Source organism: Pseudorca crassidens, chromosome X (genome assembly GCF_039906515.1).
Source record: "Pseudorca crassidens isolate mPseCra1 chromosome X, mPseCra1.hap1, whole genome shotgun sequence".
NCBI classification, from domain to species: domain Eukaryota; kingdom Metazoa; phylum Chordata; class Mammalia; order Artiodactyla; family Delphinidae; genus Pseudorca; species Pseudorca crassidens.
The window spans coordinates 133,017,432-133,036,827 of NC_090317.1; the positions used below are offsets into that span (position 1 = coordinate 133,017,432).

The window sequence follows — 19,396 nt, forward strand, 5'->3', positions numbered from 1 at the left end:
CTATTCCTGCGCTGATGGATCATTTGGGTTCTTTCCACTTTTTCACTCTGAGCAATAATGCTGCTACGAACCTTCCTGTACAAATCTTTGTGTGGACACAGCTTGTTTCATGTCTCTTGGGTAGAAACCAGGAGTACAATGGCTGGTCCTAGGGTCCCACTATCTTGTTTTACATCAAGGAAACCCTTCCGTTGGAACATCATCTCCTAGCTTTTGACCAAAGCAAGCAACAATTTAGATCCAAGTCGACCCCTCTGTGGCCAGTGGGTTTGGATTGACCTTGAAAACCGCCAAGATGTTGGGTCTGACTGCCCAGCACCACCTGTAGAAACAGCCTCTGTGATTTTATGTCTGTAGTTTGTCTCTTTCTACCCCAAATGCAGGCACATTGGGAGCAGGGTCCGGGGGGCGCCCTATAGCCAGCAAGGAGGTTCTCTTAATTTGTTTTGGTATTTTTTTGGCCGCACAGTGCAGCTTGTGGGGTCTTAGTTCCCCGACCAGGGATCGAACCTGTGTCCCCTGCAGTGAAAGCGCAGAGTCCTAGCCACTGGACCGCCAGGGAAGTCCTGGGATTGTCTTCATTTAAGTCATTGATTCGTTGAGGAAAACACTGAGGCCACTGGCCACGGGCGTTGCTGCATGCCTCGTCCAGCTGTGGGGCTAGACCCCAAGAGCATCGTCCACTAGGTGTGTTGGCATTCTTCCACAACCTGCTGACTCGCTTGGTCCTCCATCCACCACCAGCCCCACCAGCCCGTCTGCAAGCAGGGCACACCCTGTCTAGGCATTCTGCCAACACAAGCTCATAAGGTGACAGGTGTACAACTCACCTGGATTAGAGAAACTACCATTGGTTTCAAGGCAGGAGGACGCCATGCCCAGGACACCATCCTTAACTTCACCTCTCAGTGATTTGCTATGAAATCCTTCACCCTTCCGGCGTAAGCCATTCTCCTCTTGTAAGTCAGTCCCATCTAATTCTTTCTGGCAGCCAGGTATGTGTCAGAAATACGTACCAAACACGCTGGAAGACCTTTTTGTTCCAAATCCAGGGGTCGAGATCAGCAGTGCTTTTCCGTGAGGGGCCACACGGGACTCTGGTCGGCTGCGTGGACCACATAAGGTCCGCCTTACATATCCGTCTTTTTGTTCTGTTTATCTTGTCCAACTCTTGAAAAAAACGTGAAAACCATTCTTCGCTCCAGAGGGACTTACAAAAATAGACCCAGGGTCAGATTTGTCCATCAGTTGCTGACCTTTGTCCTAAATCATCAGACAGTGAGGCACCCCTCACGGAGGGAGCACAGCTGGAGGATTCCGTGGCGACGTGGGTCCACAGGTATCCTCTGGCTGTGGTTAAACACTTCGCGCTTTCGTCTGCAGGCGAGGGTAGGGTTTGAGAGCCTGGTGACTCAATTTGGGTTTGTGATAGCGACACAGGCTCTCCCTCCTTGCCTAGAAGTGAGGTGATGCTGGACGTGACCCTATAGCCTGCAAATGGTCAGGGGGACAGGGGTCCAGACAGGAGACGGAGCCCCGAGACCCCCAGCTCTCTGGCCACCCCCGCCGTGCTTCGGGGTAGCTGTGTGATCACTCATGCATCCCGCCCGTCTCTGGGCCTTACCTTTTTTTTTTTTTTTTTTTGCAGTACGCGGGCCTCTCACTGCCGTGGCCTCTCCCATTGCGGAGCAACAGGCTCCGGACGCACAGGCTCAGCGGCCATGGCTCACGGGCCCAGCCGCTCCGCGGCATGTGGGATCTTCCCGGACCGGGGCACGAACCCGCGTCCCCTGCATCGGCAGGCAGACTCTCAACCACTGCGCCACCAGGGAAGCCCGAGCAAGGGTCTGCCTGGGCCCCTTGGAAAGCTCACTCGCTCTCAGAGCCCTGTCCACGGGCAGGGCAGTGGGGCGCTTGTGCACGGGCTGTTCCTGACCACCACCCCCCACCCCCCCTACCCCCCCCCACCCCCGTTACTGGCCGGCTTGCACGTTTCTCTTCCTGCCCCGTCTCCTCCGCCTCTGGGGGCAAAGAATGTCACCTGCCTTCTCAGGAAACAAAGGATGTTGCAGCCCTCAGCCTCTGTAGCGCCCCCGACGGTGGGGATTCAGGCTGGAGAACAACAGGACCCTGGCCTTAGAGACTTAAGGAGCACATCAGAAGGATGGTTTCCGTGAGCCCAGACTCTTGCATCTCCCCACACACAGAAAAGCGCTACATTCACGCACTTGAGATGTCTGTTTTTCTTTAATTAGCAGTCATCTTTTCATGGTCAGCTATCTGGGATTATTATTATTATTATTATTATTTTTAATCTCCTATCTATCCAGGCTCCTCCCGGACCTCTTGGGAACAGTCCTTCAGAGCGATCTGAGAACCTGTGTCCAGGGCTTCCGTCCTCACAAAGTCCACGGAATAAAGCATAATTCTCACCTTTTAGGTTGTGCTTTTTTTCCCCCATCAATACCTCTAAAGGAAAGCTTTGCAGGAGTGTGAGTATGCTCTGCAGGGTCTGGGGAACCCACTCAAATGTCCAAACTAGGGAAATTTCACAGGGCTTTGGCAGCCTGTTAAAACACGCAGTGGAGGATTCAGCAGACGGTGTTGACATAATTGGATTTTCAAAATATGCGAAAGGACAAGTTTAGCTCCTTATCACACCGTGCACAGAAATGAGCTCAAAATGCACCAGAGACCCACACAGAAGAGACACATCGACAAAACTTGCCAAAGAAAACTTAGGAGAGAATCTTTGTCCTCTTAGGTTAGGAAGGAATGTTCTAGATAAGGTAGCAAAAGCCTGATCTGTCGGGGTGGATTAGAGTTTATCAAATTTCAAAGCACTCATTAAGAAAATGAAAAGATATACCGCAGACTGGGAGAAAATATTCGCAAACGAATGCAACTCAATAATAAGACAAATGAAAAAAAGAAAAAAAGAGTGGATATATGTATACGTACAACTGATTCACTTTGCTGTACACCTGAAACTAACACAACATTATAAATCAACTATAGTCCAATAAAAATTTTTAAAAAATAAGACAAATGATCTAATAAATGGGCAAAAGATGTCAACAGATATTTTACTAAAGATGACAGGAATGGCCAATACGCACATGAAAAGACGCTCAACGTCGTTACTTATTAGAGAACTACAAATCAGAACCAGAGTGAGATACCACTTCACGCCCATTTGGATGGTTAGAATAAAAAAAAAAAATGACAAGTGTTGGTGAGAATATGGAGAAATCAGAACCCTCATCCACTGGGTTTTATTATTTTTTTTCCAGGGTGGTTAAAAATATGAGTTTGGAAGCAAGCAGTCTTGGGTGCAAATTTCTTGTTCTGTTTCTTCATCATGATGTCTTTGGGTTCATCGCTGAAACTCAAGTTCAGTTGATGCCACTATAGCATGAGATGTATACAGCTGTCTATTTTCTTTTTATAAACTTTCTTACATTGAGATAATTATAGATTCACGTGCAGTTGTAGGAAATAAAAATAACACCAGAGCTTCGATGTGCCCTTTACCTGTTTCCCCTCAACCATACAGCTCTAGTAATAGAGTAACCATGGTAACCAGAATACGGGCATGGGTGCCATCCATCCTTCTTGCTCAGATGTCCTCAATTCTGCTTGTGAGGACACAGGGAGAAGACGGCCATCTACACGCCCAACAGAGACACCTCAGGAGGAACCAACCCTACCCACGCCTGGATCTCGGACTTCCAGCCTCCAGGACAGGGGGAAATAAATGTCTGTTGTTTGAGGGACCCGGTCTGGGGTGCTTTGTTATGGCAGCTCAAGAAGACCCACCCAAGCGTTCTAAGAGTCCTCTATCAAGCTGTATCATTGTGCCTATGCATGTCCAGTGGTCTCAGCATCATTTGTTGAAAAGACCATCCTTTCTCTAAGGCATTGCCTTTGCACTTGGTCAGACCCTTACGGGAAATAGTAGGTGCCCATGCCCAGGGTATTGGAAGATGAAATAATCAGGGACATCAAATGCTTGGTCCACATCTGGTCCCCAATACTGGGCGCTCTCTATACTGGTCTTGGCCCACTACTGAAACCTGGAAGGTCTAGAAAAGCGTTTCTGGAGGAGGACACAGTCTTGATGAAGAGCTGAGATCTAGACAGGCTGACAGAGTGTGTGTATTAGTTTCCTGGGGTGGTTGTAATAAATGACCACAAACCAGAGGCTTTAAACACTGTAAGTCCATCCTCCCCCATCCTGGAGACCAGACGTCTGAGGTCAAGGTGTCCCAGGGCCGCGCTCCCTCCAGAGGCTCCAGGGGAGGGTCCTTCCCGCCTCTTCCAGCTTCTGGGGGCTCCAGGCGTCCCTGGGCTTGTGGCCGCCTCCCTCCCGTCTCTGCCTCTGTCTTCCTGGGGCTTCTCCTCTGTGTCGGGGTCTCTCCTCTTCTGTCTCTTAGAAGGACACCTACCAGAGCAGATTGCTTTGAAAAGGAAGCAGTATAAGGGTTTCTTCCCAACTTGTTTTCCTACTGTCTTTTCCCAAACTGCCAAGGTTATATTTTTACAAATCTCTTGTAGAGGTTCCTGGTTCCTTGAACAGTAAATAATCGAAAAATAGTTCTTGGATGACTTAGTAAAGGACTCATTCCAAGAACTTACGGGAAAAGGCAGGGGGTAAAAAAAAGTCCTTGAGAAACTGCTCTAAAAGGGCATGTCTTTCAACATTTCCTACAAAGCACTTGGCCAGAGAAATATTTTTGTGCGTTTTGTTGATACCAAGGAGTGGCCTTCTAGAAAAGTTATTTCGCATAACAAGCAGCAGCAAGCCGGCAGAGTTAACTAACCCCACCAGGAAATCCGTGCATGTATCACGCAGACTGGGGGTGTCAAGCCCAAACATGGTGGGGGACCCACCAGAGACCAATGCGTGTGATTTGTTTCTTCTTTCTTCCCCAGCTCTATTATCATTGACGTGCAAACATGGTGTAAGTTGAAGGCTGCAACATAATGGTTTCATGTATTTATTTACTTTTGAAATTCTGTGATCCATTTATTTATTTTTAGGCCACACTGCATGGCATGTGGGACCCTAGTTCCCTGACCAGGGATCCAACCTGCGCCCCCTGCATTGGAAGCTCGGGGTCTTCACCACTGGACCAGCAGGGAAGTCCTGATTTCATGGGTTGTTTTTTTTGCGGTACGCGGGCCTCTCGCTGTTGTGGCCTCTCCCGTTGCGGAGCACAGGCTCCGGACGCGCAGGCTCAGCGGCCATGGCTCACGGGCCCAGCCGCTCCGCGGCATGTGGGATCTTCCTGGACCGGGGCACGAACCCGCGTCCCCTGCATCGGCAGGCGGACCCTCAACCACTGCGCCACCAGGGAAGCCCTGATTTCATGTTTATAAATCTCGCCAAACGGTCACCACCAAGCATGAGCTCACACCTCCACCAGGTCACATAGTTGCCCTTTCTTTTTGGTGATGAGAACTTTTTAAGATCTACTCTCCTAGCGACTTCCGAGTTCGTAATACAGTATCGTCAGCTTTCATCACCGTGCTGTGCACTAGCCCATCCTGTTCCGTGTTCTGAATGTCTGTCCCCATCCCCAAGCTGTGTGAGTATCTACGTGACATCAAGTCCCATCTTTCTGTCCCCCATTAGCAGTTTGTTCTGGCGACAGTCCAGTGCTAGGTTGTTTTTTTTTTTAACTTTAAAAAAAATTTAATTGGCATATAGTTGCTTTACAATGTTGTGTCAGTTTCTGCTGTACAGCAAAGTGAAGCAGTTATATGTATACATATGCCACCTCTTTTTGCGATTTCCTTCCCATTTTTCCCCCTTTTTTAAATCATACAATTTGATTATTATAGTAAACTTGCTGATTCTCTGCTCATTACCTTGGTTAACAATCGGTGCTGTCTACGGACTGTCATACAGAGTGAAGTAAGTCAGAGAAAAACAAATATCGTATGCTCACACATATATGTGGAACCTAGAAAAATGGTACAGATGAACCGGTTTGCAGGGCAGAGAGACACAGACGTAGAGAACAAACGTACGGACACCAAGGGGGGAAAGTGGGGGTTGGGTGGTGGTGGTGGGATGAATTGGGCGATTGGGATTGACATGTACACACTAATATGTATAAAACAGATAACGAATAAGAACCTGCTGTATAAAATAAATAAATTTCAAAAAAAAAAACCCGAACAACCAAAAATACTAAGACAGTAGTGGTATATAAGACATTACCTTAAGACACTAAGGTAAAAATGGCATGGTCCTCTAAAGGGCAGAGATCTATGAAATCGGGAAGGAGAATTGGTCTACTTTTCCTAATTCAGGTGTGGTGGCTAAAAGAAACCCTATTTTAGTTCAAGTTGTTCGCATTTCCACACCGAAACTCAGCAGCATTAGGATGACTCCTGTGCATTCAGCGCCAGGATGTGACCAAGTGACCTTGAATAACAAAAATACTTGCTGTGTTCCTGTAAATCTACACACCTTAATCCAGCCGGCCAGGTCAATACCTCTGGAAATGCTTTTTCTTCACCTGCCATTTCATCCTGCCCCAAAATAACTGGATAATATTTCTAGAACAATTAAATGTGTTTTTTTAAAAAAAAAACTCCTATGTACCAAAATATTAGTGATAGTATAGGTCAAATCACATCTCTCAAGGATTCAACTTATGTTCACTCTGCAGTCCTGACATTACACAGCCCGAATCCTGGCACTGGCATTCTTCAGGAAATAACCTCGTAGTACACCTCTTGGATGGATATTACTTAGACGTCGTTAAAATGTTCTTACAGGTTCTTGTACGTTCTCATGTATTGATTGAGCACGGGTCAGAGTGCCTGCCATTTGGAGAGAACTCAAAAAACCATGTGATGGGTGGATAGATGGATGATGGATGGATGGATGGATGAAAGGATGGATAGACGATGGATGGAGGGATGATGGATGGATGGATGGATGAAAGGATGGATAGACGATGGATGGATAGAGGGATGACGGATAGGTGGATGGATGGATGGATGGGTGAAATGGACGAGTCAATGCTAGAAGAGTAGGCAGCATGCCTGGAGAGAACTTATGAGATTTCCGAGGGTAAGAAGTAAACAGTTCTACTCATTTTACTGCTACCACCCATTCTGAAAAAACCCATTTGGTTATTTAAGTTTATGGCAGGACGAAGGCGTCCCATGCCTGTGTTATCCCAATGGCTCGGAACACACCCCAACACACATCCGAAGGAGACCCCACTGCTGTCTTAAAATTTTAATTGCAGTGTGCTAGCCTTTGACTAACGTGAGGACTGACCCTAGGATGCGCAGCAGAAGTCCATTTTAAGCGTACACTTTTAGCCAATGAGCGATCGACCATAGGCACTGGAGAATCCTCTTCTCCAGAGAAGCTGGACCGGACTCAGATGTTCATCTCCTGGAACCCTCCTCTCACGGATGCCAGACTCAGGCTCTCGTTTCTTCTAGTCCAACACTATGGCTCAGAGCACAGACGTTCCTTCCCCAACACAAAGTTATGGGATAACTCTAACGGTTGGTGATCACCCCATGCAACCCACCCAAGGACTATGTCCCTAGGGCTATTTCCAAGTAGCCCCTGAAGCATCATCTGTGTGAAACCAACCAAGACGACAATCATTCACCCATAGATAAAAAGAAACCACCCCTCCATAGCTCACACCTCACACACGTGAATGCCACAACGAGCCCCAGAAGTCCACCCAGACCTCAGATGGATTTGAACACAGCCCTCTCAAGCTTCTTCCACACCTGTGTCTAATGAACTCATGACTTTCGATTGCACACGCGTGATAAACCATTCCAACATTTAAAAACTACATTTCCTTCTCTTCAGTACAGCGACTGACATCCGGCTTTAATTATCCTACGGTGGCAACCAGCAATGACCCTGGGAGAAACTCCAACATACCGCATTCATTTCCGGATGCTTTTGGAGGGGAGGCTTTCTCATGGGATAAAGCGTCTAGTGTCATCGAACGGAGAACTGTCCCGAAAGAACCGAGTTGGCACGGCTTGGAGAGCAGAGTGACTCCATACTGTGAAGTGAGGTAGTGTGACCCAGCACAGGGCAGCCTGGTGTCCTGGGCCGCATACAGGTTTGCCTCGAAACAGCCTCGACCAAATCCAGCTACCGTGAGCGCACGGCCACCAGACACCCCTCAGCGTAAACCCTGGGTTCTTCTACACCAGTAGGTCAACCAGTTTGGAAGCGGTCACCTCTCCCAAGCCAGCTGGAATCTTCCTTCCAAATATCTCTGACACATCTCCATGGGGCACCTGTCAATGCACTTGCAAGTCCTCTTGGGTATTTTTGCTGAAGAGGAACCACAGCTGTGGTGTTTCTCAGCCATGCTTGGGAAAGTCCACACTGGAGTCACACTCAAGGCATCCGAACGTTTGCTGCATCTTCACAGGAAGGACTTTTCATTCTGCAAAGTCTCAAGGCACTGAATAAAGGTTCCCAGGGCACTCAATACCTCTCCTCGTGTTACGGGCACTGGGACAGAAACTCTGCAGTGACATCTAACCCTACGTAGGACGGACACGGCAGGACCTGCCCAGGACAGAATCCTGAGCTCCTTCAAGCAAGACCAGAGACCCAGGGTTGACCAGAAGGTTATTCCTGTTCCCTTTTGCCAACAAGGTGTAAAGGAGATGCAACCTCCTGGGGAACCCCCAGGAGGCATGGGTAGCTGGGGTCACACAGGCCTTTGAGCTGGGTTTTGGATGGACCACGTGACTGACATGAGGCACGCAAGCTGGTCAACCATAAAGAGAGGCACATCGTGGAAGAGTCTTTCCCTCGGAAAGGATTCGAGACGTTCATGGAACAGGGCCACCCAACGCCATGGTGCCATCACTGCAGGAAGCGGTCCAGCTTCTCCTGAATCCGGACAAACGCATCCTTCCCCAGGTAGTCGATGCGTCCCTCCTCCCACTTCCTCCGCTCCTCATCGGGACTCAGTGCCTTTTCTTCGATGGAAATCTCAGAGACGGAGATGGCCAGGTCCACCTAGGGAAGACAAGCCCACAGGAGACGGTGTTAGAAAAACCGTCGTCAGAGAGTGAAAGCCGGCCCGGGCATCCACCTGGCTGAGCAATCGGTTCCACGGACAAACCTCACCACGTCTCAGGGAGACGGTGCTGACACTTTGCTTCTGAACAAACCACACGCTGAATTTAATACAACCTTCTCACAAGAAGATGCTTAGTTGGTCTGACTTTTTTGAAATTTTATACTTTATCATTGTACTTGTGTCCACTTGTTCCTAAGACTTGTTTTAATGTCTAGCCACTAAACCCTTTCACACACGCTTATATGATCATCTTAATCTTTCCACCCACCAAAAAAAGGTTCTGTATCTGCTATAATTAAAATGGATAACCAACAAGGACCTCCTGTAGAGCACAGGGAACTCTGCTCAATATTATATCACAACCTAAATGGGAAAAGAATTTGAAAAAAGAATAGATACCGATCTATGTATAATGGAATCAGTGTGCTGTATACCTGAAACTGTCACAACATCGTTAATCAACTCTACTCCAAAATAAAATTAAAAGTTAAAAAAAAAAAAAAAAAACACGTTCTGTATCCCTGAGTGTAACCAAACTACGTGAAATGAAGAAAAGGTTCATATTGTGAAAATACAGTGTATGACATTTTGGACAGCCTGGCAAGACCATTTCAATACTAATTTAAATCTTTTTTTTTCTTGCCATGGCAGGGTTTCCATCTTCTTAAAGGATACGTATGAGGAAAATTATAAATACGCAAATGTGTACACATACACACACACACACACACACACACACACACACACACACACCCCTGACTTTTGGTTGGCACGCAAATAGATCAGCAAAAGGGGGGCTGGGGGGTGGACAGTACTGGACACCAGACAGTTATGCTACTGTTTCTATCCACTAGGCATGCAACACTTTCTCCACTGTTTATCTGCCACGATGCTTTCAAAGAGTTTTTACATATAAGGTTCTGCTTTCTACACTCATCCCCGCACAGTTTATTGAAACATTGCCAACGTATTGCTCAAAGAAACTGCAAGAGTGAAAACAAGATATTTTCCAGGATAGCTCAGCACGTTTCCCCGCTAAGAGCGCTTGGACTGGGGCTCCGTGAGTTCCCGGGAATGAAAACTTTCTGGAAAGAATGGGACACATTCAACTATATCTCAATTAAAAAATAAATTCAAAAGAAGAGAGACCCCAGAGAGCTCCCTCACCCCTTCCTCCATGTGAGGAACCAGCAACAAGACACCCTCTGTGAGCCAGGAAGTGGGCTCTCACCAGACACCAAGAAATCCATTTCTTATTGTTCATAAGCCACCCAGACTATGGTGTTTCTGTTACCGCAGCCTCAACAGACAAAAACACAATCCAAAAAATCAACACGAATTTTCATCCTACACCCAACACTCAGCTCTACAGCTGTATTTGCTCTAAAAGACCAAAAGGTATTATTAAGATCATGGTTAGAGAGAAATGAAAGCATTTCATCATCATTAAAAGCATCATCGCACAGCCTGAAGTTTGAGACCAGAGCATCTGTAAGACGGAGAGTCACGAAGGAAGCATCTTTCACTTCCTTCTTCAAGAAGAAATCAACGCATGCTCGATTTGGATTGAAAGGTTCCCCCACCACCGCCAAATTTCCCAGCTTTTACGCTCGTCTTTTTAGACAGTGTGCATGAACTTCCAAGCCTACTTTGCGGGAAAACACAGCACAGCCCCATAACGTCAATTAACTTCTGCAGAACAGCTTTTGAAGAGAGAACGGGCGTGATTATCAGAGCAGAGGACAGGAAAGAGGGTGGACCGACCACCGCGGGCAAACGCAAGACAAACGGGTCTCAGGCAGCAGGAGAAGCAGGCGGACTCTTCTCTCCACAAGCGAGGCTCGAAATGGGGGTAACGCCAGTGCGTGTACGCAGCCGGCCCCTGAGTTAGCGCACAGCGTCCATCACGAGAGCTGGACAAGGCAGACAATGAGGACACCACCTCCAAAGCATCCTGGAGACTGGGGTCCCTGGTGACATCCACAGGGGGCTCCCGGCGTGGCTCCAAGGCTTCCTCAGGTGGGCCACCTTCCGCGCTCTCCACGGGCTGCTAGAAACATAACCGTTCCATCGTTAGTCTGCAGGGGGCTTCACAGGACCGCAGTCTTAACCAAAATGACAGAGAACTCTTTTTCCTGGGAAAATAAGACCAAACGAAGGGGTTGTGCTAAATAAGTAAGTAATTGAGTGTGCTCTGCCACTCTAAACTTCCCCCCAGCTTTTTCTTGCACAAGATGAGATGCTGACATTTATCATGCGATGTAAAGGTTAACGTTTCAAATCAGGAGACTGGGATTGACACATACACACTGCTATATATAAACTAGATCACTAATAAGGACCTACCGTAGAGCACAGGGAACTCTACTCAATACTCTGTAATGACCTATATGGGAAAAGAATCTAAAAAAGAGTGGATCTATGTGTATGTATAACAGATTTGCTTTGCTGTACAGCTGAAACGAACACAACATTGTAAATCAACTCTAGTAAAAATTTTAAAACAACAACAAAAATACTTTTCAGAGAGGGGCAATTAGTTTAGACCAAATGTCTACGGAAGCACTTGACTAAGATGGTCTGTCAACGAGATTAAGAGTCTGTCTGGATTTAATCTTCTGAGGATGCCTGGGGACAAAAGCCCAGATTCATGCGGGTAAATTTAGCGGGGGGAAAGAAAGGGAAAGCCATAATCCTTGAATAGTGACGTGAAACACGGGTGCAAAGTTGTCCCGAAAACTTAACAAAAATTAAGGAAGGCATATAGGCCATTTTGATGTTGTATCTTTTTCTTTTCTGAGTCTTCCTAAAGCAAGATATAAGAGAATGACCAAAGGACCAACACAAAACTCAGTGATGGAGGAGGGAAAAAAAATGTGAATAGACAACCAGGTCTCCTATCCACCTCGAAAATAAAGAGACTCGTCACAACACCATGGAAAAACCATTTAGAAAGGTCACGGGATGGTGAAGAAGCCCATGGGGCACCTCCTCTGGTGGTCGATGGACAGGCATGCAGAGACACGGCCATGCTTAAGAAGTAGAAGCAGGGAATTCCCAGGAGGTCCAGTGGTTAAGACCCTGAACTTCCAAGGCAGGGGGCGCAGATTCGATCCCTGGTCAGGGAACTAGGATCCCGTATGCTGTGCGGTACAGAAAAAAAAAAAAAAAGAATTAGAAAATTAGAAAGAAGTGAGTTATACCGAGTTGGTTTGGGTCCCTGTGAAGTCTGCAAATTGGGTGGAGGGTGGTGACAACGGGTCACACATCACTCCAGCGGAAGTCTCCATTTCCGGCCAACCTATCATCTAAAAAGAAAGAGCAAACGCCAAGTTAGGACAACCCTTCGTGCAAATACAAACACCCAATCAATGCTTTTCTGCCTCCAAATACGGCAAGTATGGCTCAGAGGAGCTCGCCAATGCCTGTGTCTGCTGCTTCGTCTTGGGCTCCTTGCATCTAAGCAGGACCACATGATGAATTCTCACCCACGGCGTTGAGGAGATGTGACCTGAGTCCGCCCCAGACTGGGTGCTGAGGTGGGGGACACGTTTCCTACCCTCTGCCCCACAGGTCAGGTGAAGAGCAATGTCCCTTGGCAGACAACCTCTTCCAATTTCAGCCGGGATTCCACAGGAAAACGAAACCCTACGGAAAACCATTTGAGCGACTAGTTTCTCGGCTCTCCCAAGGGTGGTACGTAGCAAAGATCATCCCAGAGGCACAGGACACGACTTAATGCATTACAGGCGGTGGATGGCTTCCTCAAGGGAGCCTAACCCTTTCTTAAGGAGCCGCCGTGGACAAGGGCTTCCTTGGATGGTGATGGAGCAGAGGCCAAGGGGAGGAATCCTGGATCCCCGCAAGACCGCATGGACCACAGCACAGCTTTACCGCCTGGGCTGAGTGTGACACGCACCAGAAATACACTTGTATGTATTGGGGGGGCTATTTCTTACAGTAGCTAGCCCACCCCGATGAATTCAGGGTTGGGGGCCGAGGCCGCGCCCCCAGGCTGCAGCCCATTCAAGTCCAAAGGCTCCAGCAATGTAACTACAGAGAAGAGAACGCGGACACAGCTGCCCATCCTCACGGCAAACACACGGCAGGAATCGTGTCGTGGGCTGGGCTGACCCCGACTGTGGCGGTCAGACAGAGCTTCCTCCATGCGGGGAAGGCAGATTCCCCAGCCACTGCCCCAGAGATGCTGAGTGAGTTGACCTGACGCGGAGGCTGGCAACTCACACTCCCAGCTCCCAAATCTCTGATACCGGCTTTCCCGTCTTGGAGAAAGGGCAGGTCATCCCTGTATTAGCGGAGGCACCTACGTATACGTCCAAAGGATATTCACAGAGTGACGTAGGAAGACCAAAGAGTGGGCCACCCTCATGCAGCTTACTGTCTAAGGAGAGAGATGAATGTCCCACCAATAACAACTATAAGATGACAATCCTGTAAAATTCTGCAAAGGAAAATGACAGAGAACCAAGGGCAGGTTTATCAAGGTCAGATCGACCTCGTCAGGAGGGGTAAGGACTCCTGAAGCAGTAACATCTGGAACAAAGTTTGAAAGATGAGCAGGAGACGTGGGGAGAAAGAGACAATGGTGAGAAAAGCAGGACAGCACGCACGTGCAAATGTCCTGAGGCAGAGGTAAAGGAGGACATCAGGAAACTGAAGTAAGTTGGCAGTAAAAAGTGCACAAAAGTACATTTTTGGTGAAATTCAGTAAAAACATTTTTAATGTAGAAGAGAACACTGTGTTCATAAAGTTGCTCTTTTTAAATTTTGCTTTTTCTCTCTCGTCAACTTGAAAGTGCCAATTAAAATACAGGCTCATAAAAAGGAACAAAATCATGCCATTTGCAGCAACATGGATGGACCTAGAGATGATCATACTCAGTGAAGTAAGCCAGAGAAAGACAAATATCGCATGATATCACTTACATGTGGAATCTACAATATGACACTCATGAACTTATCTATAAAACAGAAACAGGCTCACAGATACAGAGAACAGACCGGTGGTTGCCAAGGTTGCGGGGGAGGGATTGATCAGGAGTTTGGGATTAGCAGATGCAAACTATTATATATAGGATGGATAAATGACAAGGTCCTACTGTAGAGCACAGGGAACTATGTTCAATATCTTGTGATAAACCATCATGGAAAAGAATATGAAAAAGAACAGATACATGTATAACAACCACTTCGCCGTACAGCAGAAATTAACACAACACTGGAAATCAACTATAATTCAATAAAATATTAAAAAAAAAAATAAAAACAAAAAATATGGGCTCATTCTTCCTGATCTTGATTATGTACGTGAAAGCCAAAAATAAAATTAAGTTCTAATAATTACAGTAGAAAATAAAATGATAACTTTATCCAAAACATGAAAGGCCAGGATAATAACAGCTCCTTTGTATTAGGTGTTCAACACTGGTCCCTAAATTAAACTCATAAACTTGTTACACATTATTCCTTTTAATCTCACAACAACCCCATGACGTAGAGTCTGATCCCTTCTCTTACTGAGGAAAAGTTGACCTTTCAGACAGAGATACTCGTTAAACATGCCAGATGTAGCAAGGGAGAGAGGGGGGATTTGAATTCACACCTCTCTGACTACCAAGCCCTCTACGAGCCCTATTCAATCCACATCATTAATGCATCCTAAGTCTCCCTGGTGTACAAAACACCAAAACAACCTTTAGGGAAAAAAAAATGACGAATGAGATAATTGCACTACCTACAAATAATAAATACCATAAAAATAAATTTCCTCATCCAATCAGGGTTGGGTAGTGGAATTTTCTAGTTTGAATCCTAACACCCATTGAAAAAAAGAAACTGGATAAATTACTTACTGTCTCTGAAACTCAAGTTCTTTAATCATACACAGCACGGACACTTGATGTCACGGACAAACGAAGCAGTTGGCCTGGCAAACGGTTAATTGCCAACAGATGTGAGTAATCTCAGAAAGATTAGTTGAACCGGATTAGGAAAATGTCACTTTTGTCAGCTTAATTTCTCTCAAGAAAGAACACATAAATAAATTCCACGTGGGCCATCGTGAAACTTTATCCTTCCTTGGAAGAGATTTAACTCAGGGTCATTTACTTGATAAGAAAGGATGAACTAATAATACAACTTTTCCACTTGTCTTCTGCAGATGTGTTAGGCTCTTACAAATTTAAACAGGAAAAGAAGTTATGTCAACTCACGCTAACATTTCTGAACAAGACCCCTAGACGTAGATACAAACTTCTGAACAAGACCCCTAGACACAGATGCAAACTACTATATATAAAATAGGTGAACAACAAGGATTTACTGTATAGCACAGGGAACTATATTCGATATCTTGTAATAAGCTATAATGGAAAAGAATATGAAAAAAATATATGTACATATATATGTTTAATTGCTGTACACTTGAAACTAACACAACATTGTAAATCAACTATACTTCAATAAAAAAAAGAGGAAAAAAAACACAATGAACGTTAACAACTAAAATATAAACTGAAACAGTAATAGTAAATATTCCCCTTACTCTTCCTAGCCACAAACAGGGACGTCTTTCTTCACATGTGCAGAAAGCCAGGAGAGAATTCCAAGACAAGGATTTGATACTATGATGGTGCAACGCCAGCCTTTCAGCCAACGGCTGGCAGGCTTACGAACACACCTACGTAAAATGTGACTTCTGCATTTATTTTTCTCCTGAGATGATCACTATTTCACTGATCCACACCCCTAACTAGCTGCTGCAAGCTTGGGTCACCTTGAAAAGAGAGACTCTCAGATTGGAAACAATTCAGAGGATTCTCAGGTCAAAGAAGACAGAGCCGCTGAAGGATGGAAAGTAGCTTGAGAAGCCAGTGACTCTAAGCCCAGAAAGATGAACGCGGAAAGAGAGCATCGTAAAGCCAGACTGTGTGGGGAACGGACCGCCAACAGACAGACACAGAGTGCTCACATACACAGCCCGAGCAGGTAAGTTTAGGACACACGATGAAGACACACTCCTCTGCATCATGGGCTATCATCTTGTGAACGTTATGACTGCAAGAGGTGGTGAAAACTAAAAAGTGTAAATATACAAATCTATTCAAGAACCGAAGAGGGATTTTTCCACTTTCATCAATGGGTGAAGCTACTTGTTTCCCGGTAAACCTCCTGCCAAAAGCAACTTAAAATTCTAGACCAAAAAAAAAATATATATATATATATATACATACACACACACACACACACACATATTTCTTTTATTTCCCCTCGAGGCAACTGAAAGGCTATAGCCCTGAGGAGCCCATAAATAATGAGGTATCCAAGAGGGACACTCTAAACACAAGCTTTCATTTAGGACGCCACTGAAAAGAGAACCAGCAAAAGACCAACCTTCACAAACACCAAAACCCAATTTCACTCCAACTCAACCTCTAATAGCATGTGGGCAAACCATCTCTATGAAAACTTCCTACTGAGAAAAGAAAAACAACACATAAGAAATGCTCTCTGAGTCTGCCTGCCGATGCAGGGGACACGGGTTCGTGCCCCGGTCCGGGAAGATCCCACATGCCGCGGAGCGGCTGGGCCCGTGAGCCATGGCCGCTGAGCCTGCCCGTCCGGAGCCTGTGCTCCGCAACGGGAGAGGCCACAACAGTGAGAGGCCCGTGTACAGCAAAAAAAAAAAAAAAAAAAAAAGAAATGCTCTCTGGGTGATCCTGTGATTCAGAGCCTCAGAGGATCCCTGCCATTTTTCCATACACAACGTCTTGCAGTCAATCAGAAATCAACCAGCACGCAGCGAGACAAGACCAAAGGCGTGAAAATCAAGAGAAAACGAAATCAAAGCACAAAACCAGATCCATGTGAGACACAGATGTATGGTGGACGGCACACAGACTGTAACTGAACGTGGAAAATACTTTAAATGATGGGACAAGTTGGAGAGTTTCAAGGGAGTACTGAAAACCCCCTCGTAAACATTTGGCGTTTATGTGGACTAAAAACACGATAGTTGAAATAAAGTGTGCAGGATGTGGGTTTAACAGCTGATTAGACACAGCCAAAGAGAAGACTGGTTAACTGGAAAACAGGCCAGTAGACGGAAGCACGGGAAGACAGATGGGAGAAGTGTGTCACAGACACATGGGATGCGATGAAATTCCTACTGTAGATGTCATTGGAATCACAGAAGGATAGGGAAGTGGGAAGAGGAGAGAGACACAGACAGAGAAAGAAAGGGCAGAAGGAATACAGTTTCAATAAGTGCTACAAACCCAAATAGGGTAAATTCAAATGATAATAAAAAGTCATTATGATAAAAACCGGAGCCTAAGAGAAAGATGTTAAAAGCAGACCAAAAAGACATATGACCTTCAAATGTATAAACATAAGACTGGGAGATGAATTCTTGGAGAAATAATGGAAGTCAGATGATTTTGAAACGTCTTCCGAGTGTCACTGTAAGGGAATTGCCAAGTAAGAATTCCATCCCCTCGGTGGGAATATAAGTGGGTGTAGCCACTACGGAGAAGAGGATGGAGATTCCTTAAGAAACTAAAAACAGAGTTACCATATGATCCAGCAATTCCACTCCTGGGCATGTATCCAGAAAAGATGAAAACTCTAATTTGAAAAGACACATGCACCCCCATGTTCACAGCAGCACTATTCACAAGACGTGGAAGCAGCCTAACTGTCCACCGACAGATGAATGGATAAAGAAGACGTGTACATATATAAGACGTGGTACATGTATACAATGGAATATTACTCAGCCATAAAAAAGGAATGAAATAACACCATTTGCAGCAACATGGATGCAAGTAGAGATTGTCATACTGAGTGAAGTAAGTCAGACAGAGAAAGACAAATACCATACGATATCACTTATATGCAGAATCTAAAAAAATGGTACAAATGGACCTATTTACAAAACAGAAACAGACTCACAGACATAGAAAACAAACGTACAGTTACCAAAGGGGAAGGGGGGGGATAAATTAAGAGTTTGGGATTAGCAGACACACATTACTATATATAAAATAGATAAACAAGGACCTACTGTTTAGCACAGGAAGCTATATTCATTATCTTATAATAACCTATAATGGAAATGAATCTGAAAAAGTATATATATATATATATGTATATATATATATGTGTGTGTGTGTATATATATATATATATATGACTGAATCACTTTGTTGTACACCTGAAACCAACACAACACTGTAAATCAACTATACTTCAATTTTAAAAATATACGTATATACCATTTCCCAAGGGGGGGAGGAACCCATAGGATTAGCGACTCCAAAAACAGAGCCACCTAGTAACGTGTGAGTATCTGACTGATGGCCAAGGAGACATGACAAAGCAGTGGAGATGTAACAGTTTTGACTGCAAACCATGCTGAGTTCATTACAGATCCACACATAACAGTGATGTATGTGGACCCCAAACTCATTCATCACGTAACATCAATTCCAGATCAATTATATACTTTAATGTAAAAAGAATAAAAAATCCATAAGACGTCAGAGGTGATGAGCTTTATGACCCTGATTTAGAGACAGATTTCCTAAAAGGTAAACAAAACCCACTCCTCATATAGGAAACATTAACAAATTGGTCTAAACTAGGTACTTCTTTTCATCCAAGGATACCATTTAGAAATTAACCATAGCAAAAACAGCCAACAACTTCAAAAAAACAAGGAAAGGCATCCCTAATCTTTCCACTAACTGCATTTCCCAACCCAAGAGGCTATAGGACAGGACACTTGGCTGAGAAGATAACAAACTGCAAAAATATTTATCTAACACACATGCCTTTATATGGGAAATAAATGAGATATTCAACTTTTTTTTTTTTTTTTTTTTTTTGCGGCACGCGGGCCTCTCACTGCTGCGGCCTCTCCCGTTGCGGAGCACAGGCTCCGGACGCGCAGGTTCAGCGGCCGTGGCGCACGGGCCCAGCCGCTCCGCGGCATGTGGGATCCTCCCGGACCGGGACACGAACCTGTGTACCCTGCATCGGCAGGCGGACTCTCAACCACTGCGCCACCAGGGAAGCCCAAGATATTCAACTTTTGAAAACGGAGACCTACTCCTCGACACTGCCATGACTATACATACAAAGGCTGCTACTTGGAATAAGGATCCCAGATCCAGACACCCAGCTCTTCCGCAGTTACAGGAATTTATGAAAATCGTTTTTTTGGTTTTTTGGACTGGTTCCAAATCCCCAAAATGAAGAACCCAGAGTGA

General features: G+C 45.5%; 1 protein-coding gene across 2 annotated transcripts in view; it reads right to left on the reverse strand.

Annotated features, from left to right (window-relative positions):
* Positions 1 to 7,319: 7,319 nt before the first annotated feature.
* Positions 7,320 to 19,396, reverse strand: part of LOC137217198 (glycogenin-2-like) — a 35,601-nt gene continuing 23,524 nt past the window's right edge. For both annotated transcript variants that reach the window (XM_067723785.1, XM_067723786.1), the window contains exons 8-10: positions 12,308 to 12,412; positions 11,047 to 11,154; positions 7,320 to 9,040 (exon numbers count right to left, since the gene is read on the reverse strand). In XM_067723785.1, the coding sequence (XP_067579886.1) occupies positions 8,885 to 9,040; positions 11,047 to 11,154; positions 12,308 to 12,412 (369 nt within the window). In that variant the 3' untranslated portion in view covers positions 7,320 to 8,884. The remainder of the gene's footprint in view (positions 9,041 to 11,046; positions 11,155 to 12,307; positions 12,413 to 19,396) is intronic.